Source organism: Rutidosis leptorrhynchoides, chromosome 11 (assembly GCF_046630445.1).
Source record: "Rutidosis leptorrhynchoides isolate AG116_Rl617_1_P2 chromosome 11, CSIRO_AGI_Rlap_v1, whole genome shotgun sequence".
In the NCBI taxonomy this organism is placed as follows: Eukaryota; Viridiplantae; Streptophyta; class Magnoliopsida; order Asterales; family Asteraceae; genus Rutidosis; species Rutidosis leptorrhynchoides.
Genome location: NC_092343.1, coordinates 205,984,791 through 206,012,599, shown reverse-complemented (window position 1 = coordinate 206,012,599; position 27,809 = coordinate 205,984,791). Strand labels below are relative to the sequence as shown.

General features: G+C 35.1%; 1 protein-coding gene across 1 annotated transcript in view; it reads right to left on the bottom strand.

Annotated features, from left to right (window-relative positions):
• The window catches only part of LOC139875361 (uncharacterized), a 46,407-nt gene extending 30,780 nt beyond the window's left edge, over positions 1 to 15,627 (bottom strand). Inside the window, exons 1-3 of the mRNA XM_071862700.1 lie at positions 15,505 to 15,627; positions 15,265 to 15,423; positions 14,373 to 14,945 (exon numbers count right to left, since the gene is read on the bottom strand). Of these exons, the coding sequence (XP_071718801.1) occupies positions 14,373 to 14,945; positions 15,265 to 15,423; positions 15,505 to 15,627 (855 nt within the window). The remainder of the gene's footprint in view (positions 1 to 14,372; positions 14,946 to 15,264; positions 15,424 to 15,504) is intronic.
• Between the last annotated feature and the right edge of the window lie 12,182 nt (positions 15,628 to 27,809).

Below are 27,809 nucleotides of genomic sequence, written 5' to 3'. Positions count from 1 at the left end.
TTGAAAGTATTCTTGATTTTATGAAACTAGAACTTTTGGAATTTATGAAGAACACTTAGAACTTGAAGATAGAACTTGAGAGAGATCAATTAGATGAAGAAAATTGAAGAATGAAAGTGTTTGTAGGTGTTTTTGGTCGTTGGTGTATGGATTAGATATAAAGGATATGTAATTTTGTTTTCATGTAAATAAGTCATGAATGATTACTCATATTTTTGTAATTTTATGAGATATTTCATGCTAGTTGCCAAATGATGGTTCCCACATGTGTTAGGTGACTCACATGGGCTGCTAAGAGCTGATCATTGGAGTGTATATACCAATAGTACATACATCTAAAAGCTGTGTATTGTACGAGTACGAATACGGGTGCATACGAGTAGAATTGTTGATGAAACTGAACGAGGATGTAATTGTAAGCATTTTTGTTAAGTAGAAGTACTTTGATAAGTGTATTGAAGTCTTTCAAAAGTGTATAAATACATATTAAAACACTACATGTATATACATTTTAACTGAGTCGTTAAGTCATCGTTAGTCGTTACATGTAAGTGTTGTTTTGAAACCTTTAGGTTAACGATCTTGTTAAATGTTGTTAACCCAATGTTTATAATATCAAATGAGATTTTAAATTATTATATTATCATGATATTATCATGTATGAATATCTCTTAATATGATATATATACATTAAATGTCTTTACAACGATAATCGTTACATATATGTCTCGTTTAAAAATCATTAAGTTAGTAGTCTTGTTTTTACATATGTAGTTCATTGTTAATATACTTTATGATATGTTTTCTTATCATAGTATCATGTTAACTATATATATATATATCCATATATATGTCATCATATAGTTTTTACAAGTTTTAACGTTCGTGAATCACCGATCAACTTGGGTGGTCAATTGTCTATATGAAACATATTTCAATTAATCAAGTCTTAACAAGTTTGATTGCTTAACATGTTGGAAACATTTAATCATGTAAATATCAATCTCAATTAATATATATAAACATGGAAAAGTTCGGGTCACTACACCCATCCCCAATCCATCCAAAATAGATGATGACTGATTGGTTGATCCATTCCGGTCACACTGCTTTCAGAGCTTGAGTGGTATTCCATATCGGAATCCGAGGGACTTCAACTAGTGACGAGTTCCATTTCGTATGATTGAATAAAGGATTTTTCGATATGAAATTATTTTCCAGCTATCGGGTGGTATTCTAATTATATAGAATATCCACATATATAGAACAAAAGATCTCGTAGATTACGGAGGGATTTACGGAATATGTCAGACAAAGTTTACAGTAACAGATACGCGTAGATATGAATTAGCAAATACGCTAAGATATGAATTTTGTCTATACACCATTCATGCAATGAATGCAGTAAGATACGTTTAGACTTAAGATGATAAGCAGGTAATTTCCTGCGGATGATAAGTAGATGATTTTCGACACAAAATGATAAGCAAAATTTTGACATGCAGACACGGTCGAAGTCCAGACTCACTAATGCAACCTAACAACTTATCAGTTAGACACACTAATGTAGACCTGGTTCGCTAAGACCACCGCTCTGATACCACATGAAACGACCCGACCCAATCCATAGGGACGAATACAATAACATATAATTACATCGCGAGGCATTTGACCTCTATATGATACGTTTTATAAACATTGCATTCTTTTGAAAAGATATACCATAAATGAATATTTAAAATTCAATGTTTTCGACATCTGATGATTTCTACATATAGACAATCACCGTAAATAACAGTTTACAAGAATACTTCCGTTGACAATGCAGTCAAAATAAATACACGGTGATGATTTTGGGTATGCAATGCTTCCTCGAATAAAACATGTATGACTCCATGCACATGGTTTCTCTAACATATATTCAAACAGCGGAAGACTTCTAGGAACCTGACAATAAACATGCTTTAAACGTCAACATAAAGTTGGTGAGATATAGGTTTAATGCTAGCAGCGTTATAAATATAGACCACAAGATTTCATATACATAAACGTTTTAATAAAAATATTCTAAGTTGTTGAGCACTTGATAACCATACTTAACATTTAATCAACGTCGCATATTCCCTTTATTATGAAATCTTACTACAACGTACCAAGTGTAGTCACCGAAACGAAGTACTGTGCAACCGTTGAATACTGGTCGTCCAGTCCGGTTGGGGTTGTCAGGCCCGATAGATCTATCAACAGGATTCGCGTTTACAATACCTCATGTAAATAGTAGTTATCAAGTTACAGGGAAGTATGCCAGTGGTACAACTCAACGTAGAATATATATTTTTAATCACTTGTGTCCATAACGTAAATCATAAAATGCATGTATTCTCATCCCAAAATATTTAGAGTTTAAAAGTGGGACTATATACTCACTTTTGCCTTGAAGGTATTTAACTAGACTTGGTCTCCGATAGATATCACGAACCTAACCATATATATATAATATATCAACATATTTTCTTTTCAAGTAATCGTTACATATATATATATATACTTATAATACTTTTAATATTTTCTTAGTCCGTAGTTAGCAGTCCGATGTTAGTGGTCCACAATTAGTTGCTCAATAAAATAAATAAAGACCCCATCGTATTCGTATTGATCAGAATTAATCTCGACCCATGGTACCATGTTGTCAAATGACGTGTTGCGTACATAAAGTACCGTGTTGTCAAATGACGTGTTGCGTACAATCATGAGGTCTTATGATTAATCTTCTCGTGTTGTTTACGGGTGGTCCTGAAATATATAAAATCAAATCATAAGTAATTATATATAAAATATCATATTAATTAGAAAAGATATGATTAATTTACTTTATCTCCAAATATTTTCGTAGCTAAACTAGCTTCGGATACCCAATCTTGTTTTAGTCGTAGTTTCTTCATTACAACTCCGTTTTTGTTGGTTCTACTTGCCACTTCCTTGGATCAAGTCAAATTTTAAGAATATGAACTGAAAATACCTTAGTTTGTATTCGAAATCACAGGTTATAGGTCAAACTTTGGTAAAACTTATGAAAGTGATCATTTTCCATCATAAAAACAACATTTAATGATCATTTTTCTAAAAATACTTACACTTTGAGTTAAACTATGAAATTTTTATGTGTTAATATATTCATAAGAAATATCATTTTTCCAGAACATGAACTTCCAATTCAAAGTTCAAGATGGTTTTTAATTATCCAACCCAAAACCGCCCCCGGTTGCACTACGACGACGTAGATTCAATTTTTAAGGTGTTCTTTGTAAAACCAAGTTATATCTTGTTAAGTTAGCATATCATTATGATATATTACAGGTCTTGAAGTGTTTTAAAAGTTAAGTTAGAAGGATCTATTTAGTTTGCAAACAAGTTTGAAATCATTCAAACTATGTTCTTGTTGTTAAAATTTTACAACATAAAATAAGATAGCTATACAATTATGAATCGAACAAGATTATGAACAAGGTTACTACCTCAAGTTACTTGGACAAAGTTACTATAAGAGATAAGAAAAAATCTTGGAATCAAAGAGTGGTGGAGTTAGATCAAAAGGTTGGAAGTATACTTCTTCAAATGGGTGGTTATTTTGATATGTTCTTGAAAGAGTTTTCTTATGGTGTTTAAGGCTTGTAATTGAAGCTAAATGATGGGGAAAATGCTTGGAGATGATCAAGTATGAAGTTAGGAGTATTTTGAGAGAGAAATGAGGGTGTAGGTATGAGAAAATGGAGAGAAGAAATGGTGTTCATTCATAAAAACGTTTTTAGTTTATAAAGAAAGAAAAGGATTCCTAATTTTGTTTTCTTACTAATAATTCATGCTACTTGACAAATCCTAGTTACCTCATATCTAGCGTAGTAATAATGTTGATTAGGATGTTGATTTAATGTGTATATACCAATAGTAAATACATATAGAAGCTGGGTATGATACGGGTACATATACCCTAGATATACGTATAGAAATCTTGAGTAAACGGAATGAGAATTCAAATATAGCTATCTTTTGTGAATATACTTATATTGTTTTATGTATTTAAGTCCTTAAAAAGTGATTAAATACATTATATATACGATACATGTATAAGCATTATAGGTTATAAGTATATATATCAAAGAATGTTACGTATAGTTATCGTTTTGAAAACTTAAGTTAGTAGTTTCAAAATATACTTATAACTCATTGTCATTAGTACACAATGAGATGTTAAACCATCCTTAGATCATGTTAAATATATATAAATACATATATATACACAAACGTATAATTATCGTATGTTATATAGTTCGTGATATTATCGGTCAAATTGGACGGTCAAACGTTGTGTAAAACTCTTTTCAAAAACACAAGTCTCAACAATTTGGATTGCTTATCATGTTGGTAAGGTTTAATTTATGTAAATATTAATCATATAAGTATAAAACGATTGGAAAAGGTCGTTACATTAGAGAACCAGAAATTTGCATTAGTGTGTCTTATCGAGTTTGTTAGGATACATTAGTGAGTCTGGACTTCGACCATGTTTTCTTTAAAAACGATTGCTTAACACTTTTGTTGGAAACTATATATTATTAACATGTAAATATTATGTGATATATTAACCTCTTAATGTGTTTGATATTGTGTGACATATGTCTACCACTAGTACAAATCCCATCGATTCACCTAATAATAATGAAGATTCGAATATATTGTGGGAAGATCCACAAATTCCCGAAGAAGAACCGGAAGAAGAGGAACCGGAAGAAGAAGAGGTTCCGGAGGAAGAAATATTGATAACTACAGTAAATCAATTAAATAAAAGAAAATCTTCAATCAACGGAACAAAGTTAATAATGGTCAATGGTGTTTCCGCCTAGGAAGCAAAATATTGGGAAGATTACCAATTTTCCGATGAATTGGATCCCGATGAGGATTCTGATGATGTTATAGAAATTACCTCGACCCAATTTAATAAAGCAAAAGAAAATAATAAGGGAAAATATATAAAAATAGAGAAACCCAATTCCAACCCCGATGAACTTTATATGTATCGGCAACGTCCGTATTTCCTAAATTGTAACAATAACCCGGGAACCTCAAAACCACCAGGTTTTTCTAAACCTTTGTGGAAAATGACGGCTCGTATTAGAGGAACACCATATATCCCTAGAAAATTAGGAAAACTAACCAAGTCTGAAGAAGAAGAAACCAGTGATTCAGATTAGAGGGTTGTAATCATGTTGTGTATTATATGTATTGTAGTGTGCTTGTACTTTTATGTTCTATGTAAAAATTGCTTGTATTGTTTGTTAATTATCTTTTACGAATCTAATTCTTGTCTATTTTACAGTATAAAAACAAAATGGATGTTAAGGGTAGACAACCGAATATTTTAGAAGATCTACCAGAGGATATGATTGAGGAAATCTTGTCTAGAGTCGGTCAAAATTCATCAGTACATTTAATTATGGCAAAATTAACTTGTCAAACATTTGAAAGACTTTCCAGAAATGCCTTAGTTTATAAAAGGCTTTCCTTTGATAGGTGGGGTATATCACATTGGGGAGACCGTAAGTTACGCCGTGTTTTCTTTAAAGCGTTAAATGCGGGGAACCCAAATGCAATTTTACGCTACGGGTTAACAACCTATTTTAACTCAACATATCCCAACATAGGATTTCGTGAATTAGAAAGAGCTTCTAACATGCAACATAAAGAAGCATGTTATGCTTACGGGTTAGTGATGTTCGCTTCTTACCAAAGTGAGAAAAAGAACATCGGATTGCAACTTTTAAATAAAACCTTCCCACAAGTGACGGATTCAGTAGTTGGGATGAGAAACAAGGCTTTTAGATTATTACGGGGCTGTTGGACATTAAGAAACCCTCATCCTTTTGATGACATTACAACATGATGCCTAGCCAATGGTCATAACGGTTATTTTCCACAAGACCAAGGATGGTAAGTCGTCTTAGTAAAACCAGAATGAATGACTTGTTTCTGGACTTATGAATTACGTGTCTTTATTTCCTTTGCTGAACAACTTGCGTATTAACTAGATTTATCTTCAAAACTGTCCTGTATCAAAGTGTACTATATTTCATGTTATATGTAATATAGCGATGTTGTAAGTTTGAAGAATATTTATATGTGATATATTATTATAATCAGTTTTTTATATGGAATTGTAGTAGTTGAATTGTATATTAGCTACTAAGTATGAACTTAACGGGTAGGTAGTACCCGAATTTAAACTTATAAAACGCTAATATGAAGAAAAAGCTTTTATAAATGAGTTCATATTATGCTACGAAATACTATTGACTACTCTTAATATTTTGTATGATTAACTCGATTCAGTTGGCTATTTTGAAGGAAATGGCACCGACTACTCGACACACCATGAATATGAGCGAAGAGGAATTTCGTACCTTTCTTGCTGCAAACATAGCCGTAGTACAGGCTGCGCTACATACCAACAATAACTCTGAATATAGCAATGCAGCTAATGGTGCAAGAAATCGTGTAGGATGCTCCTACAAAGAATTCACTGCCTGCAAACCTTTGGAATTTGATGGAACCGAAGGACCAATTGGATTGAAACGGTGGACCGAGAAAGTCGAATCGGTGTTTGCCATAAGTAAGTGTACCGAAGAGGACAAAGTTAAGTACGTTACGCATACCTTCACAGGTACTGCGTTAATGTGGTGGAACACCTATCTTGAATAGGTAGGACAAAATGCTGCTTACGCACTACCGTGGTCGGCATTCAAGCAATTGATGAACGAGCAGTACCGTCCTAGAAACGAAGTCAATAAACTCAAGGCATAACTTAGAGAGTTACGAACACAAGGGTTTGACGTTACCACATATGAACGACGATTCACAGAGTTGTGTCTATTGTGTCCGGGAGCATTCGAATATGAAGAAGAGAAGTTTGACGCATTTGTACGACAATAACAATCCCAACAGCAACCTCAATGACAACAACGGCAACAAAAATCAAAAACAGCCATGTCATAGGTGTGAAGAAAATCATAAGGGGTTTTGTACGACATTTTGCAACAGGTGTAAAAGAAATGGTCATAGCGCGACAAAGTTTGAGGTCTACGGACCAAAGTTTAACAGAACTAAAGGAAAAAATAATGTCAGAACAAGCAATGTTGAAACGAATAGTGTCAGAGCAAGTAATACGAACGCTGTTTGTTATAAATGTGGAAAACCCGGCCACATTATTAGAAATTTCCCGAATCAGGGGAATACTAATGAGCAGGGTCGTGGAAGAGTTTTCAATATTAATGCGGCAGAAGCACAGGAAGACCCGGAGCTTGTTACGGGTACGTTTCTTATTGATGATAAATCTGCTTATGCTTTATTTGATTCTGTTGTAGATAGAAGTTATATGAGTAGAGAATTTTGTGCTAAATTAAGTTGCCCATTGACACCTTTGGATAATAAATTTTTACTCGAATTAGCAAATGGTAAATTAATTTCAGTAGATAATATATGTCGGGATAGAGAAATTAAACTGGGTGATGAGACGTTTAAGATTGATTTAATACCAGTCGAGTTAGGGAGTTTTGATGTAATAATTGGCATGGACTGGTTGAAGAAGGTGAGAGCAGAGGTCGTTTGTTACAAAAATGCGATTCGCATTATGCGTGAAAAAGGAAAACCTTTAATGGTGTATGGAGAAAAGAACAACGTGAAGTTAAATCTTATTAGTAGTTTGAAGGCGCAAAAACTAATAAGAAAAGGTTGTTACGTCATTCTAGCACACATCAAGGAAGTTAAACCTGAAGAAAAGAACATCAGTGATGTTCCCGTCGCAAAAGAATTTTCCGATGTATTTCCGAAAGAATTACCGGGATTACCCCCATATCGATCCGTTGAATTTCAAATAGACCTTGTACCAGGAGCTGCACCAATAGCTCATGCTCCATACAGACTCGCACCAATCGAAATGAAAGAATTACAAAGTCAGTTACAAGAAATTTTAGAGCGTGGTTTCATTCGACCAAGTACATCACCATGGGGAGCTCCTGTTCTGTTTGTCAAGAAGAAAGATGGTACATTCAGGTTGTGTATCGACTACCGAGAGTTGAACAAACTTACCATCAAGAACCATTACCCATTACCGAGAATCGACGACTTATTTGATCAACTACAAGGCTCGTTGGTTTATTCGAAGATCGATTTACGTTCTGGATATCACCAAATGAGGGTGAAAGAGGATGACATTCCGAAGACTGCTTTTAGGACGCGTTACGGTCATTATGAGTTTATGGTTATGCCGTTTGGATTGACTAACGCACCAGCTGTGTTCATGGACCTCATGAACTGAGTGTGTGGGCCATATCTTGACAAGTTTGTCATTGTTTTCATCGATGACATGCTTATTTACTCGAAGAATGATCAAGAGCACGAAGAACATTTGAGAAAAGTGCTAGAGTTGCTGAAAAAAAGAAAAACTGTACGCTAAGTTTTCAAAGTGTGCATTTTGATTGGAAGAAGTTCAATTCCTCGGTTATATAGTGAACAAAGAAGGTATTCAGGTGGATCCAGCAAAGATTGAAACCGTTAAAAAGTGGGAAACCCCAAAAAATCCGAAACACATACGCCAATTTTTAGGGCTAGCTGGTTATTACAGGAGATTCATCCAAGATTTTTCCAAAATAGCAAAACCCTTGACTGCATTAACGCATAAAGGGGGTAATTTGAATGGAAGGATGAACAAGAAAAAGCGTTTCAATTGTTGAAGAAAAAGTTAACTACGACACCTATATTGTCATTACCTGAAGGGAATGATGATTTTGTGATATATTGTGACGCCTCAAAGCAAGGTCTCGGTTGTGTATTAATGCAACGAACGAAGGTAATTGCTTATGCGTCTAGACAATTGAAGATTCACGAGCAGAATTATACGACGCATGATTTGGAATTAGGCGCAGTTGTTTTTGCATTAAAGACTTTGAGGCACTACTTATATGGGGTCAAAAGTATTATATATACCGACCACAAAAGTCTTCAACACATATTTAATCAGAAACAACTGAATATGAGGCAGCATAGGTGGATTGAATTGTTGAATGATTATGACTTTGAGATTCGTTACCACCCAGGGAAGGCAAATGTGGTAGCCGATGCCTTGAGCAGAAAGGACAGAGAACCCATTCGAGTAAAAGCTATGAATATAATGATTCACACTAACCTTACTACTCAAATAAAGGAGGCACAATAAGGAGTTTTAAAAGAGGGAAATTTAAAGGATGAAATACCCAAAGGATCGGAAAAGCATCTTAATATTCGGGAAGACGGAAACCGGTATAGGGCTGAAAGAATTTGGGTACCAAAATTTGGAGATATGAAAGAAATGGTACTTAGAGAAGCTCATAAAACCAAATACTCAATACATCCTGGAACGGGGAAGATGTACAAGGATCTCAAGAAACATTTTTGGTGGCCGGGTATGAAAGCTGATGTTGCTAAATATGTAGGAGAATGTTTGACGTGTTCTAAGGTCAAAGCGGAGCATCAGAAACCATCAGGTCTACTTCAACAACCCAAAATCCCAGAATCAAAATGGGAAAACATTACCATGGATTTTATCACTAAATTGCCAAGGACTGCAAGTGGTTTTGATACTATTTGGGTAATAGTTGATCGTCTCACTAAATCAGCACACTTCCTTCCAATAAGAGAAGATGACAAGATAGAGAAGTTAGCATGACTGTATTTGAAGGAAGTCGTCTCAAGACATGGAATACCAATCTCTATTATCTCTGATAGGGATGGCGGATTTATTTCAAGATTCTGGCAGACATTACAGCAAGCATTAGGAACTCGTCTAGACATGAGTACTGCCTATCATCCACAAACTGATGGGCAGAGCGAAAGGACGATACAAATGCTTGAAGACATGCTACGAGCATGTGTTATTGATTTCGGAAACAATTGGGATCGACATCTACCGTTAGCAGAATTTTCCTACAACAACAGCTACCATTCAAGCATTGAGATGGCACCATTTGAAGCACTTTATGGTAAAAAGTGCAGGTCTTCGATTTTTTGGAGTGAAGTGGGGGATAGACAGATTACGGGTCTGGAGATAATACAAAAAACTACCGAGAAGATCATCCAAATTCAACAACAGTGGAAAACCGCCCAAAGTCGACAAAAAAGCTACGCTGACATTAAAAGAAAAGATATAGAATTTGAAATTGGAGAGATGGTCATGCTTAAGGTTGCACCTTGGAAAGGCGTTGTTTGATTTGGTAAATGAGGGAAATTAAATCCAAGGTATATTGGACCATTCAAGATTATTGATCGTGTCAGACCAGTAGCTTACCAACTTGAGTTACCTCAACAACTTGCGGCTGTACATAACACTTTCCACGTCTCGAATTTGAAGAAATGTTTTGCTAAAGAAGATCTCACTATTCCGCTAGACGAAATCCAAATCAACAAAAAACTTCAATTCATCGAAGAAATCGTCGAAATAATGGATCGTGAGGTTAAAAGACTTAAGCAAAACAAAATACCAATTGTTAATGTTCGATGGAATGCTCATAGAGGACCTGAGTTCACTTGGGAACGAGAAGATCAGATGAAGAAGAAATACCCACACTTATTTCTAGAAGATACGTCAACACCTCCAACTACTTAAAATTTCGGGACGAAATTTATTTAACGGGTAGGTACTGTAGTGACCCGAACTTTTCCATGTTTTTATATATTAAATGAAATTGTTATTTACATGATTAAGTGTTTCCAACATGTTAAGCAATCAAACTTGTTAAGACTTGATTAATTGAAATAGGTTTCATACAGACAATTGACCACCCAAGTTGACCGGTGATTCACGAACGTTAAATCTTGTAAAAACTATATGATGACTGTATATGGATATATATATATATATATATATATATATATATATATATATATATATATATATATATATATATATATATATATATATATATATATATATATATATATATATATATATATATATATATATATATATATATATATATATATATATATATATATATATAGTTAACATGTTATTATGATAGGTATGTATCTCATTAAGTATTTTAACAATGAGTTATATACATAAAAATGAGACTATTGAATTAAGAAACTCGAAAACGATATATATAACGATTTTCGTTATAACAACGTCTTACTAAGTACATATGAATCATATTAAGATATTGATACACTTTGTTAAACATGTTAAATGATAAGTAAATATATCATTAAGTGTATTAACAATGAACTACATATGTAAAAACAAGACTACTAACTTAAGAATTTCGAAACGAGACATATATGTAACGATTATCGTTGTAACAACATTTAAATATATATATATATATATATATATATATATATATATATATATATATATATATATGTATATATATATATATATATAATACTAAGATATATTAATATATCATAATATCATGATAATGTAATAATTTAACATCTCTTTAGATATAATAAACAATGGGTTAACAACATTTAACAAGATCGTTAACCTAAAGGTTTCAAAATAACATTTACATGTAACGACTAACGATGATTTAACGACTCAGTTAAAATGTATATACATGTAGTGTTTTAATATGTATTCATACACTTTTGAAAGACTTCAAGACAATTATCAAAATACTTCTACTTAACAAAAATGCTTACAATTACATCCTCGTTCAGTTTCATCAATAATTCTACTCGTATGCACCCGTATTCATACTCGTACAATACACATATTTTAGATGTATGTACTATTGGTATATACACTCCAATGATCAGCTCTTAGCAGCCCATGTGAGTCACCTAACACATGTGAGAACCATCATTTGGCAACTAGCATGAAATATCTTATAAAATTACAAAAATATTAGTAATCATTCATGACTTATTTACAAGTAAACAAAATTACACATCCTTTATATCTAATCCATATACCAACGACCAAAAACACCTACAAACACTTTCATTCTTCAATTTTCTTCATCTAATTGATCTCTCTCAAGTTCTATCTCAAGTTCTAAGTGTTCTTCATAAATTCTATAAGTTCTAGTTTCATAAAATCTTGTAAAGTGATCATCCAACCTCAAGAAATCTTTCTTATTTACAGTAAGATATCTTTCTAATACAAGGTAATACTCATATTCAAACTTTGATTCAATTTCTATAACTATAACAATCTTATTTCGAGTGGAAATCTTACTTGAACTTGTTTTCGTGTCATGATTCTGCTTCAAGAACTTTCAAGCCATCCAAGGATTCTTTGAAACTAGATCTATTTTTCTCATTTCTAGTAGGTTTACCTACTAAAATTAAGGTAGTAATGATGTTCATAACATCATTCGATTCGTACATATAAAACTATCTTATTCGATGATTTAAACTTGTAATCACTAGAACATAGTTTAGTTAATTCTAAACTTGTTCGCAAATAAAGTTAATCCTTCTAACTTGACTTTTAAAATAAAATAGACACATGTTCTATATCTATATTATATGCTAACTTAATGATTTAAAATCAGAAAACACGAAAAACACCGTAAAACTGGGTATACGCCGTCGTAGTAACACCGCGGGCTGTTTTAGGTTAGTTAATTAAAAACTATGATAAACTTTGATTTAAAAGTTGTTCTTCTAGGAAAATAATTTTTCTTATGAACATGAAACTATATCCAAAAATCATGGTTAAACTCTAAGTGAAAGTATGTTTTCCAAAATGGTCATCTAGACGTCGTTCTTTCAACTGAAATAACTACCTTTACAAAAACGACTTGTAACCTATATTTCTGACTATAAACTTATCTTTTTCTGTTTAGATTCATAAACTTAAGTTCAATATGAAACCATAGCAACTTGAAACACTCAAAACGGATTTAAAACGAAGAAGTTATGGGTAAAACAAGATTGGATATTTTTGCTTGTTGTAGCTACGTGAAAATTGGTAACAAATCTATATTAATCATATCCTAGCTAACTTATATTGTATTATACGTGTATTCTAATATATTATGTAATCTTGGGATATCATAGACACGTATGCAAATGTTTTTACATATCATATCGACCCATCTATATATATTATTTGGAACAACCATAGACACTCTATATGCAGTAATGTTGGAGTTAGCTATACAGGGTTGAGGTTGATTCCAAAAATATATATACTTTGAGTTGTGATCTAGCCTGAGACGTGTATACACTGGGTCGTGGATTGATTCAAGATAACATATATCAATTTATTTCTGTACATCTAACTATAGACAACTAGTTGTAGGTTACTAACGAGGACAACTGACTTAATAAACTTAAAACATCCAAATGTATTAAAAATGTTGTAAATATATTTTGAACATACTTTGATATATATATATATATATATATATATATATATATATTTGTTATAGGTTCGTGAATCGAACAGTGGCCAAGTCTTACTTTCCGATGAAGTAAAAATCTGTGAAAGTGAGTTATAGTCCCACTTTTAAAATCTAATATTTTGGGATGAGAATACATGCAGTTTTATAAATATTTTACGAAATAGACATAAGTAATTGAAACTACATTATATGGGTGAATGATCGAAGCCGAGTATGCCCCTTTTGCTTGGTAGCCTAAGAATTAGTAAACCGATCTACTAATTGACGCGAATCCTAAAGATAGATCTATTCGGCCTAACGAACCCCATCCAAAGTACCGGATGCTTTAGTACATCGAATTCATTTTTATCATGTCCGAAGGATTTCCCGAAATGATAGGGAATATTCTTATATGCATCTTATTAATGTCGGTTACCAGGTGTTCACCATATGAATGATTTTTATCTCTATGTATGGGATGTATATTGAAATATGAAATCTTGTGGTCTATTATTATAATTTGATAATATATAGGTTAAACCTATAACTCACCAGCATTTTTGTTGACGTTTTAAGCTTGTTTATTCTCAGGTGATTATTAAGACCTTCCGCTGTTGCATACTAAAATAAGGACAAGATTTGGAGTCCATGCTTGTATGATATTATGTAAAAACTGCATTCAAGAAACTTATTTTTGATGTAATATATTCTTATTGTAAACCATTATGTAATGGTCGTGTGTAAACGGTATATTTTAGATTATCATTATTTGATAATCTACGTAATGCTTTTTAAACCTTTATAGATAAAATAAAGGTTATGGTTGTTTTAAAAATGAATGCAGTCTTTGAAAAACGTCTCATATAGAGGTCAAAACGTCGCAACGAAATCAATTAATATGGAACATTTATAATCAATATGAACGGGACATTTCATCCTATATAGTACACCCTTGATTAACGCGTACATAAGGGCTTTCATGTGAATCTTTCGCGCTTCTTTTTCGTCTGCTGGAAGTTCACCCTCAGTTACAAATTTCACTAATGGTGTCATCCAATTCGAGTTTTCCTCCTCGATGGGCGCAACAGTTAATTTCTCATTAATAGACTTTTCTGTTAGCACTTCAACCCATACGTTCATACGCAGATGACCGAAGGCCAAGAAGGCCAATTTTCTGAGCGTGTCTGCTTTGTTGTTTTGTTCCCTAGGTACCTGTGTCAGTCGAAAAACATCGAATTCATTTGCCAATTCATGCACCAGTTCCATGTATCGGTGCATAGAGACGTCGTGCACCTCAAACGACCTATTGACCTGGTTAGCAACCAACTGTGAGTCTACGTACACGTCCAAGTATTTTATTCCAAGTTGATGCACAATGTGCATCCCGGACAGTAATGCTTTATACTCAGATTCATTGTTAGTCATAGTAAACGTGAATCGGAGCGCATAAGTACGCTCCTCTCCATCAGGACTAGTGAGGACCAATCCGGGGCACGCGCCATCGGGTTCGCAAGCCAAGCCCTGTCTATATACAATTCCCAGACCTTATTTTCATCTAGACTTGTTAATGTACTCTCTGCGAGTGCCTCTACTTCTCCTGTTGTTTCGGCCAAGTAATCCATAAGTATCTGACCTTTTACTTCCGTACGCGAGGAATAATTGATTTCATGCTCTCCCAATTCTATGGACCACTTAGCCAATCACACCGAAACCTCAGGCCTTTACAACGCCTATTATCAAATGTCACTTATCAGCAAACCACAGTTAACTCAAGCGCGTATTTCGCGTCTTATAAGATTGTGTGAATTAGAAATTGCGATGCGCGTGCTGCGACTTATACCTGTCTTAACGGTTGGTCAGTAAATACCACTATCGAATGTGCCTGGAAGTATGTACGCAGCCGTCGAGCGGAGTGTACCAGCACATACACCAAATTTTCAATGGGTGGATAATTGACCTGGTTACTACTAAGTGCTTTGGTGACAAAATACACAAGCATCTATACCTGTGCCAAAATTGTAAAAAATACACAATAAGTATTGCATTCAGTACCTATTTCAAGCCCCAATATGAGACATACCTGCCCCATATCTGCGACAAGAATGGAACTAATAGCCACCTTTGAAGTCGTAAGATACAGCATCAACGTCTCTCCCGCTATAGGCGCGGTTAAAGTAGGAAGCTCCCTTAGGAGCGTCTTCATCTCAAGGAAAGCCTTTTCTGTCTACTCATTCCACCTGAAGTTTGACATTTTCATTGAATTCTTGAGTTTCTGGAAAAATGGTAATGACCGCTACGCGACTTTTGACATGAACATCGTTAGTGCAGCTAGCTTGCCTGTCAAACTTTGAACATCTTTCCTTGATTTTGGGGAGTTCATTCTCTCCACATATTCGATCTTTTTGGGATTAGCCTTGATTCCTCTTGGCGTAACTATATGTCCCAAGAACTTGCCTTCTTCTTACCCAAAACTGCACTTTGTAAGATTGTGTTTCATATTGAATTTTCGCATTGAGTTGAACGTCTACTGGATATCGGCTAGAATTTATACCTCTGTATTGCTTTTGATGACTAAATCATCTACGTAAGTTTCAAGATTTCTACCGATTTGATCCTTGAATGCCACATCCACTACTCTCTGGTATGTTGCCCCCGCATTTTTCAATCAGAAGGGCATTTTCGTATAACAATAGATACCCTAGTCGTTGTGAAATGCAGTTTTTTTCTTTATCTAGTTCTACCATCTGGATCTGGTAGTATCCCTTTTATGCATCCAAAAAGCACTTGAACCTGAAACCATAAAGAGACTCGACTTTCCAGTCGATTACGGGTAAATGATAGTTGTCCTTAGGTCACGCCTTATTAATATCTTTGAAATCGGCACACATGTTACATGAGCCATCTCCTTTTTTAACCAAAGCAGGATTTGCAACCCAGATTTGATACCGTACCTCCCTTAATTTGTTCACATGAACCAACTTATCCACTTCCAACCTTAACCACTCACTTCTTTCGGGCACCGTCGGGCGCTTCTTCTAGTGTACTGGGGTTAAGTTTGGATTCGCATTTAGCTTATGCTCAGCGATAGTATGTGGAACCTCAGTCATATCATCTTCGCACCATGAAAAAATATCCATATTAGCTACAAGTATATCGCACAATTAATCTTGATTTTCATCGGAAAGGTTTCCCCTAACTTGAATGCGCTTATCGGGATACTTTGGATTAACGAGAATATAACTACTTCCTACCTGCTCGTCGATCGTGGGTAGTGGTTCAGGTGGTGTAACCGAGGTGCATAGCACTTTTCCAGACTCCGTCTGGATGGTAGCAATACCTTGATGAGTGGGAAACTTGATCATGTCATGAACTGTAGAAGGAACTGCACCAAATTTTTGCAAAGTCACTCGCCCTAGGAGTGTGTTATAACACGAATAAGAGCTTACCACACAGAATTCGATAGAGACAGTTCGTGTGCGGGTTGAATCATCATCATTGACCAATTCTATTTCAAGCACGATGCACCCTAACGGCCATGCTGATTCACCGAAAAAACCCGATAAAATGGTCGTGGGCACGTGCATCTTAGATTTGATTACTGTAGGGAGTTTCCAAAAGCAATGCCCATACATAACATCGACATTACTTCCTGTGTCAGTGTTTAATTGCCTCACATTATACCTGCAATCGGTAATGAGACCTTTGGTAATGATGGGAGCATGTGAAGGATTAATCGTTTGCATTAGAGGGAAAGTGATAGTTTCCGCTTCTTATTCATCTAACTCCCCGCCTTACACCTCTGGCCAGGATGCCACACATGCACCATATTTATTGTTTTATTAGAGTTCTTGTTCCTTCCTTTCTTTAGATTCGGTGCAGCTTTCTCTGACACGTTGTTTTGAGACAAAGCTCCTTGCTTTTTGACTGGTTTTAGGTGATTAAGCTCACCCCTCCTTAAGCACTCGATAACATTTCGATAATAGATTTACAGCGATTGATTTCATGTCCATATTTGTAGTGTCCCGTTCATATCAATTATAAACGTCACGTACTTATTGGTGTCATTGCCAGGTATTGACCTCTATATGTGACATTTTTCAAAATCTGCATACGTTTTTATGATACAAACCATAACCTTTATTATAACCAAAGGCTTAAACAACATAATAATGATTATCGTTTAGCGATAATCTTAGTCTTACAAACTTTACATTTGATAATAACAATACGATTTCCAACATATTTCACATTACAAATCTTTCGATATGCAGTTTTATTTTTGACACAAATATGCATACTCCAAATCTTGCTTAAATTCGGCATAATAAAGCGGAAGCTTTTAATTATCACCTGAGAATAAACATGCTTAAAACATCAACATAAACGAGTGAGATATAGGTTTAATGCTAGCAGCGTTATAAATATAGACCACAAGATTTAATATACATAAATGTTTTTATGGTTGAGCACTTGATAACCATACTTAACATTTAATCAACGTCGCATATTCCCTTTATTATGAAATCTCACTACAACGTACCAAATGTATTCACCGAAACGAAGTACTGTGCAACCGTTGAATACTCGTCGTCCAGTCCGGTTGGGGTTGTCAGGCCTGATAGATCTATCAACAGGATTCGCGTTTACAATACCGCATGTAAATAGTAGTTACCAAGTTACAAGGAAGTATGCCAGTGGTACAACTCAACGTAGAATATATATTTTTAATCACTTGTGTCCATAACGTAAATAATAAAATGCATGTATTCTCATCCCGAAATATTTAGAGTTTAAAAGTGGGACTATATACTCACTTTTGCCTTAAAGATATTTAACACGACTTGGTCTCCGATAGATATCACGAACCTAACCATATATATAATATATCAACGTATTTTCTTTTCAAATAATCGTTACATATATACTTATAATACTTTTAATATCTATTAGTCCGTAGTTAGCAGTCATATGTTAGTGGTCTACAATTAGTTGCTCAATAAAATAAATAAAGTCCCCATCGTATTCGTATTGATCAGAATTAATCTCGACCCATGGTACCGTGTTGTCAAATGACGTGTTGCGTACATAAAGTACCGTGTTGTCAAATGATGTGCTGCGTACAATCATGAGGTCTTATAATTAATCTTCTCGTGTTGTTTACGGGTTGTCCTGAAATATGTAAAATCAAATCATGAGTAAATATATATAAAATATCATGTTAATTAGCCAAGATATGATTAGTTTGGTTTTAGTCAAAATATTTTCGTAGCTAAACTAGCTTCGGATACCCGATTTTGTTTTAGTCGTAGTTTCTTCAATACAACTCCGTTTTTGTTGGTTCAACTTGCCACTTCCTTGGATCGAGTCATTATTTATGAATATGAACTGTAAATACCTTAGTTTGCATTCAAAATCACAGCTTATAGGTCAAACTTGGGTGAATCTTATGAAAGTGATCATTTCCGTCATAAAACAACATCTAGATGATCATTTTTACAAAAATACTTACACTTTGAGTTATACCATGAGATTTTTATACATTAACATATTCATAGAAAATATAATTTTTCCAGATATAAACTTCCAATTCATAGTTTAAGATGGTTTTTAATTATCCAACCCAAAACAGCCCCCGGTTGCACTCCGATGACGTAGATTCAGTTTTAAGGTGTTCTTTGTAAAATCAAGTTGTATCTTGTTAAGTTAGCATATCATTATGATATATTACAGGTCTTGAAGTTTTTTAAAAGTCAAGTTAGAAGGATCTATTTAGTTTGCAAACAAGTTTGAAATCATTCAAACTATGTTCTTGTTGTTATGATTTGTATATTCTTAATAAGATAGTTATAATTGAACAAGATGATGAACAAAGGTTATACCTCAAGTATGATGAAGAAAGTTACTGAATAAAAAATATATGAACTTGTTCTTGATGACTTGGAAGATTAAGAAGTGAAATCATGAAAGAAATAAAGGTTGTAAGTAAGTTATATCTTGATTTAAGATGATTAACTTACATGAATTGAATCAAAGTTTAAACATAGTTTTACCTTGGTTATGAAGCTAGAAACTTATGAAGACTTTGAAGAACACTTGAAGGTTGAAGATAAGAGAGTTTAGAAGATCATCTAACTTGAAAGAAAGTTGATATGAAAGTGTATGCGTGTGTATATAGGCGTGAATGTATATGTATATATAAGGATTTTATGTTTTGATTTCTAGCTCATAAGTCTTCCTAGATGTTAACACTTGATCCCACATGTTGTTGACTAATAAAGGCTGCTATTAGCAGATAATTGAGGTCTAATAATTGGTATTTATCAATAGTAAATACATCTAGAAGCTGCGTACAATACTGGTACATATACCCTAGGTATACGTGTAGAAATCTTGAGGAAACGGAACGAGAATTCAAATATAACTATCTTTTGTGAATATACTTATATTGTTTTATGTATTTAAGCCCTTTAAAAGTGATTAAATACGTATTTATACGATACTTGTATAAGTATTATAGGTTATAGGTACATATGTCAAAGAACGTTGCGTATAGTTACCGTTTTGAAAACTTAAGTTAGTAGTCTCAAAGTATACTTATAACTCATTGTTATTAGTACACAATGATATGTTAAACCATCCTTAGATCATGTTAAATATGTATAAATACGTATATGTACACAATCGTATAATTATCGTATGTTATATAGTTCGTGATATCATCGGTCAAATTGGACGGTCAAACGTTGTGTAAAACTCTTTTCAAAAACACAAGACTCAACAATTTGGATTGCTTATCATGTTGGTAATGTTTAATTTATGTAAATATTAATCTTATATGTATAAAACAATCGGAAAAATCCGGGTCGTTACAGTACTTACCCGTTAAATAAATTTCATCCCGAAATTTTAAAGTTGTACCTATTTTGCGTTCTCGGGAAACAAATGTGGGTACTTTTGTTTCATCTGATCCTCTCATTCCCAAGTAAACTCAGAACCCCTTCGAGCATTCCAACGAACCTTAACGATTGGTATGTTGCTCTGCTTGAGCTGTTTAACTTCACGGTCCATGATTTCGACTGGTTCTTCTATGAATTGTAGTTTCTCGTCTACTTGGATTTCTTCAAGAGGAATGATGAGGTCTTCTTTTGCAAGACACTTCTTAAGGTTTGAAACGTGAAACGTATTATGTAATCCGGCGAGTTGTTGTGGTAACTCAAGTCGATAAGCTACCGGTCCAATGCGTTCGATGATCTTGAACGGGCCTACATACCTTGGGTTCAGTTTATCCCTTTTGCCGAAATGTATTACAGCTTTCCAAGGTGACACCTTTAGCATAACCATGTCACCGATCTGAAACTCTAATGGTTTCCTTCGGACGTCGGCGTAGCTCTTTTGACCACTACAGGCTGTTTTCAAACTCTCCTTGATTTGTACTATCTTCTCAGTAGTTTCGTGTATGATCTCAGGACCAGTTAAACGTCGATCTCCTACTTCATTCCAACAGATAGGGGATCTACACTTCCTTCCATACAGTGCTTCGAATGGTGCAGCTTTAATGCTCGCATGATAACTATTATTATACGAGAATTCTGCTAATGGTAGATATTTATCCCATCCGTTTCCAAAATCGATCACACATGCCCTGAGCATGTCTTCAAGAGTCTGAATTGTTCTTTCACTCTGCCCGTCAGTTTGTGGATGATATGCGGTGCTCATATCCAAACGAGTTCCCAGGGCCTCCTGTAGTGATTGCCAGAACTTTGATGTAAATCTACTATCACAATCGGATATAATGGAAATAGGTATTCCATGCCTTGAAACAATTTCCTTTATGTATAATCGTAATAGTTTCTCTATTCTATCCGTTTCTTTTATAGGCAAGAAATGTGCAGATTTGGTGAGACGATCAACTATTACCCAAATAGTGTCATAACCCCATGCAGTCTTGGGTAACTTCGTGATAAAATCCATGGTAATACCATCCCACTTCCATTCTGGGATTTCTTGTTGTTGAAGTAATCCTGACGGCTTCTGATGTTCTGCTTTGACTTTGGAACAAGTTAAACATTCCCCGACATATGTTGCAATGTCTGTCTTTAAATTAGGCCTCCAATAATGCGTCTTAAGATCTTGATACGTCTTTCAAACTCCAGGATGTATCGAGTATCTTGTCTTATGTGCCTCGTTCAATATCAATTTCCTTAATCCACCCAACTTTGGTACCCAAATACGTTTTGCAAAATATCGAATTTCGTCTTCCCGTATAACGAGTTGCTTCTCATACTTCTTCATTATTTCATTTCCTATGTTTTCCTTAGTAAGAGCTTCTTGTTGAGCCTCTTTGATTTGTGAGTTGAGATTCATGTGAATTTTTACGTTCATCGCTCGTACTCGAATTGGCTCTCGTTCCTTTCTGCTTAGAGCGTCAGCCACTACATTCGCTTTCCCAGGATGATAGCGAATCTCACAATCATAGTCATTTATCAGCTCGACCCACCTACGTTGCCTCATGTTCAGCTGTTTTTGATCGAAAATATGTTGAACGCTTTTATGATCGGTAAACACAGTGCATTTAACCCCATAAAAGTAGTGTCTCCATATCTTTAATGCAAACACTACTGCTCCTAGTTCTAGATCATGCGTCGTATAATTTCGCTCATGAATCTTCAATTGTCGGGATGCATACGCAATAACTTTATTTCATTGCATAAGGACGCAACCAAAACCTTGTTGTAACACCATAGGCAAATCCCACATCGCCCACAGACATGAGTGATCATGGGATTATAAGGTAATACTCACGCTTAAATGACACAACGCGTTTTGGGACCACAAGCTGAGCAGAAGTGTGAGTACGTTGTAGTTAAGCGTGCTCGAGCGAGAACACTACCAGGATGGGTGACCTCCTGGGAAAGTGCTTCTCGTGTGTGGTCGCCAAGAAAAATCCGTGCGCCTGCGGGCAAAGCAGACAATATTGTGGTCATGTTAAGTTGGGGTGTTACAGAATGGTATCAGAGCCACTCATGTGCCGTTGGGGGTGGTGGGGCAAACCTCATCGAGGACGATGAGTCCCTGAGGGGGGGGGATGAATGTAACACCCTAGGCAAATCCCACATCGCCCACAGACTTGAGTGATCATGGGATTATAAGGTAATACTCACGCTTAAATGACACAACGCGTTTTGGGACCACAGGCTGAGCAGAAGTGTGAGTACGTTGTAGTTAAGAGTGCTCGAGCGAGAACACTACCAGGATGGGTGACCTCCTGGGAAAGTGCTTCTCGTGTGTGGTCGCCAAGAAAAATCTGTGCGCCTGCGGGCAAAGCGGACAATATTGTGGTCATGTTAAGCTGGGGTGTTACACTTGTCGCGAAGCATCACAATATATCTCAAAATCATCATTTCCTTCAGGTAACGATAAAATGGGCGTCGTAGTCAACTTGTTCTTCAGTAATTGAAATGCACTCTCCTGCTCAGAGGTCCATTCGTACTTCTTCCCTTTTTGCGTTAACGCTGTCAATGGTTTAGCTATTCGGGAAAAATCTTGAATAAACCTTCTATAATAACCGGCTAAGCCCAAAAATTGACGTATTTGTGTTGGTGTCTTAGGAGTCTCCCATTTTTCAATGGCCTCAATTTTAGCTGGATCAACCTGAATTCCTTTGCTACTAACAACGTGACCAAGAAATTGCACTTCTTTCAACCAAAAAGTACACTTAGAAAATTTGGCGTATAACTGTTCTTTTCTTAAAAATTCTAATACCAACCTTAAATGTTGCTCATGCTATTGCTCATTTTTGGAATAGATGAGAATATCGTCAATGAAAAACAAACTTATCTAAATACGAACTACAAACTCGATTCATGAGGTCCATGAATACAGCTGGCGCATTCGTCAATCCAAACGGCATGACCAAAAATTCGTAATGACCGTAGCTTGTCCAAAAAGCAGTTTTTGGAATATCTTCTTCTTTGACGCGTAGTTGATGATAGCCCGATCTTAGGTCGATTTTCGAATAAACACATGATCCTTGCAGTTGATCAAATAAGTCATCAATTCTCGGAAGTGGATACCGATTCTTGATAGTTAACTTATTTAATTCACGGTAATCTATACACATTCGGAAGGATCCATCTTTTTTCTTGACAAATAAAATCGGAGCTCCCCACGGTGAAGTGCTCGGTCGAATGAAACCACGGTTCAATAATTCTTGTAACTGGCTTTGTAACTCTTTCATCTCAGATGGTGTAAGTCTGTATGGTGCACGAGCCACTGGTGCAGCTCCTGGTACTATATCTATTTGAAATTCTACAGATCTAAATGGAGGTAATCCTGGCAACTCTTCCGGAAAAACTTCAGGAAAATCTTTTGCTACAGGCACATCGTTGATGCTCTTCTCTTTTTCCTTCATTTAGACTTTATTAACATATGCTAAGATAGCATAGCACCCTTTCTTCAAGCACTTTTGGGCTTTCAAACAGCTAATGAGTTTTAGCTTTGAGTTACTCTTCTCTCCATAAATCATTACTGGCGTTTTATCCTTACGAGGAATGCGAATCACCTTCTTGGCACACACAACTTTAGCTCCTATTTTGGACATTCAGTCCATGCCGACTATTACATCAAAACTTCCTAATTCTACGGGTATCAAATCAATTTTAAACATTTCTTCGGCTAAATTTATTTTACAATCACAGCAAATTTTATCGGCTTTAATTAGTTTACCATTAGCTAACTCAATTATGTACTTAGCATCTATAGCTAATGATGAATAATTCAATTTAGCGTAAAAGTCTCTACACATATAACTTCTATCGGCACCAGTATCAAATATAATAGATGCTGATAAGTTATTAATGGTAAACATACCCGTAACAAGCTCCGGGTCTTCACACGCCTCTCTAGCATTAATAATAAATGCTCTTCCATGTGCAGATCCGTTATTCTTCTCTGGATTCGGGCACTGGCTCTTATAATGACCTTGTTTCCCACACCCATAACAAGTAACAGTGGCCAAGACAGTTCTATTTGTATTGGTGGCAGTAGTCTTGGTGCCATTTGTATTTGTAACGGGAACCCTACAATCTTCAGTAAGATGACCCCTTCGATTACAATTGTTGCACACGACGTTACAATAACCAGAGTGATATTTGTAGCATCTGTTACATAAAGGATTTCGTCCCTTGTAACCTGAGCTTGAACCACTACCCGCACCTTGCGTGGTTTCTTGTTTCTTGTTGTATTGTTGATGATTACCTTCCCACTTTCTTTTGTTTTCCGATGTCTTGACATCGGTGTTCTTATCCAAAATAATCTGGTCCATCAACTCATTTGCCATGGTGATGGCTTCATGAATAGTCTTGGGTTTCGATGCTGTAACATTTGCCTTTACATTTTAGGCAAACCATCTTTGTACAGTTCTATCTTCCGTTCTTCGGTTGGTACCAATTCGGGACATAGCAAAGCTAATTCCATGAATCGCTGATTGTAGTTGGTGAGTTCAGTACCAACAACTTTCAGGCTTCGTAATTCAGCTTCCAACTTCCTAACCTCATTCCTTGGACAATACTCGTTGATTAGCATTGTTTTGAATTCTTCCCATGGAGTATCATAAGCTACATCTCCTCCTACGGCCTTCACATAGTTTTTCCACCACGGGAGTGCACTTTCTTGTAAGGTTTACGATGCATACTTGGTCATGTCCTTCTCAATACAACCACTGATTTTAAACACAGACTGAATCTTTTCGATCCACCGGGTTAAACCGACCAGTCCTTCTGTTCCACTAAATGATGAGGGCTTGCAACCTTGAAAAGTTTTGTAGGTGCATCCCACACGAGGATTTGGATTAACTGCAGCACCTCTTGCAGCCTCAACCCATAACATTCTGTCGTTCACTCACTGATTGATGAGTTCCTCAATTTCTTGTTCCGTCATTCAGTTCAATCGCGCCATAATCTTCAATAAGAATGAAAAAATAATTATTCACATGGAATATTATAGATGTAGTGTTAATTTACAGTACATCGTAGCTTATTAATAATATGAACCATTTATTATTATAAAAGCCTTTTCTTCTTATTAGCGTTTTATAATTATATCTAGGGTAGTACCTACCTGTTAAAGTTCATACTTAATAGCTTGGTACGGAAATCAATTAATACCACCCAAATAATACTCAACCATGAAAAATTATTGCATTTCACACTTCACTATTTTACATATGCTTATCTTACATCAAACATTAAGCAAACCACACTAGTAATATTATACAAAACGTTATATGATCCCTTGGTTTAAAACAACAGCGCATCGTTTAACCCAAAACATTTGTTTTCAAAAAAATCGCTTAACGCTTATCCTGGCTGTCTCCCTACATTTTGGCTGAGGGATGAAGAACTGGATGTCGGGATAGAACTAATAGGAATAGCGGGAATAGGGGTGGAAGTGTCTGGTGGAGTTGGTGCCACAACATCCTCACTAAACTCGGGATTTGGATTTTCCAATTCAGTAGCCTTTCGTTTCTTTCCTCATTCGAACTTGTCTTTCGTAATTTCCTGTATTTCTTCCTCCTCAGGATCACTTTTCGGTTCCTCTTCAATTGATTCATCCGGAAATTGTGAGTCTTCCCCAAAGGTATCATTTTCATCATCAGATAGGTTAATGACTGGAACACTATCTGAGGATTCTGGTTCGGAGTCGCTGAATGTGATAATAAGTTCTAAGCCAAACATCTATCACAAAACAACTAGCACGTTAGTACCACATAATATTTACATATTAATTTTTTTAACCAACAAGGATAAGCAATAGTTTTCGAAATCAAACACGGTCAAAGTCCAGACTCACTAATGCATCCTAACAAACTCGATAAGATACACTAATGCAAATTTTCTTGTTCTCTAAGACCAACGCTCTGATACCACCTGTAGTGTCCTGTGCATATCGATTATAAATGTCACGTACTTATTGGTGTCATTGCGAGGTATTGACCTCTATATGTGACATTTTTCAAAATCTGGATACGTTTTTATGATACAAACCATAACCTTTATTATAACCAAAGGCTTAAACAACATAATAATGATTATCGTTTAGCGATAATCTTAGTCTTACAAACTTTACATATGATAATAACAATACGATTTCCAACATATTTCACATTACAAATCTTTCGGTATGTAGTTTTATTTTTGACACAAATATGCATACTCCAAATCTTGCTTAAATTCGGCATAATGCAGCGGAAGCTTTTAATTATCACCTGAGAATAAACATTCTTAAAATGTCAACATAAAGTTGGTGAGATGTAGGTTTAATGCTAGCAGCGTTATAAATATAGACCACAAGATTTAATATACATAAATGTTTTAATAAAAATATTCTAAGTGGTTGAGCACTTGATAACCATACTTAACATTTAATCAACGTCGCATATTCCCTTTATTATGAAATCTCACTACACCGTACCAAATGTAGTCACCGAAATGAAGTACTATGCAACCGTTGAATACTGGTCATCCAGTCCGGTTGGGGTTGTCAGGCCCGATAGATCTATCAACAGGATTTGCGTTTACAATACCGCATGTAAATAGTAGTTACCAAGTTACAGGGAAGTATGCCAGTGGTACAACTCAACGTAGAATAAATATTTTCAATCACTTATGTCCATAACGTAAATCATAAAATGCATGTATTCTCATCCCAAAATATTTAGAGTTTAAAAGTGGGACTATATACTTACTTTTGCCTTGAAGATATTTAACACGACTTGATCTCCGATAGATATCACGAACCTAACCATATATATAATATATCAACGTATTTTCTTTTCAAATTATCGTTATATATATACTTATAATACTTTTAACATCTATTAGTCCGTAGTTAGCAGTCCGATGTTAGTGGTCCACAATTAGTTGCTCAATAAAATAAATAAAGACCCCATCGTATTCGTATTGATCGGAATTAATCTTGACCCATGGTACCATGTTGTCAAATGACGTGTTGCGTACATAAAGTACCGTGTTATCAAATGACGTGTTGCGTACAATCATGAGGTCTTATAATTAATCTTCTCGTGTTGTTTACGGGTGGTCCTGAAATATGTAAAATCAAATCATGAGTAAATATATATAAATTATCATGTTAATTAGCCAAGATATGATTAGTTTGGTTTTAGTCAAAATATTTTCGTAGCTAAACTAGCTTTGGATACCTGATTTTGTTTTAGTCGTAGTTTCTTCAATACAACTCCGTTTTTGTTAGTTCAACTTGCCACTTCCTTGGATCGAGTCATTATTTATGAATATGAACTGTAAATACCTTAGTTTGCATTCGAAATCACAGGTTATAGGTCAAACTTGGGTGAATCTTATGAAAGTG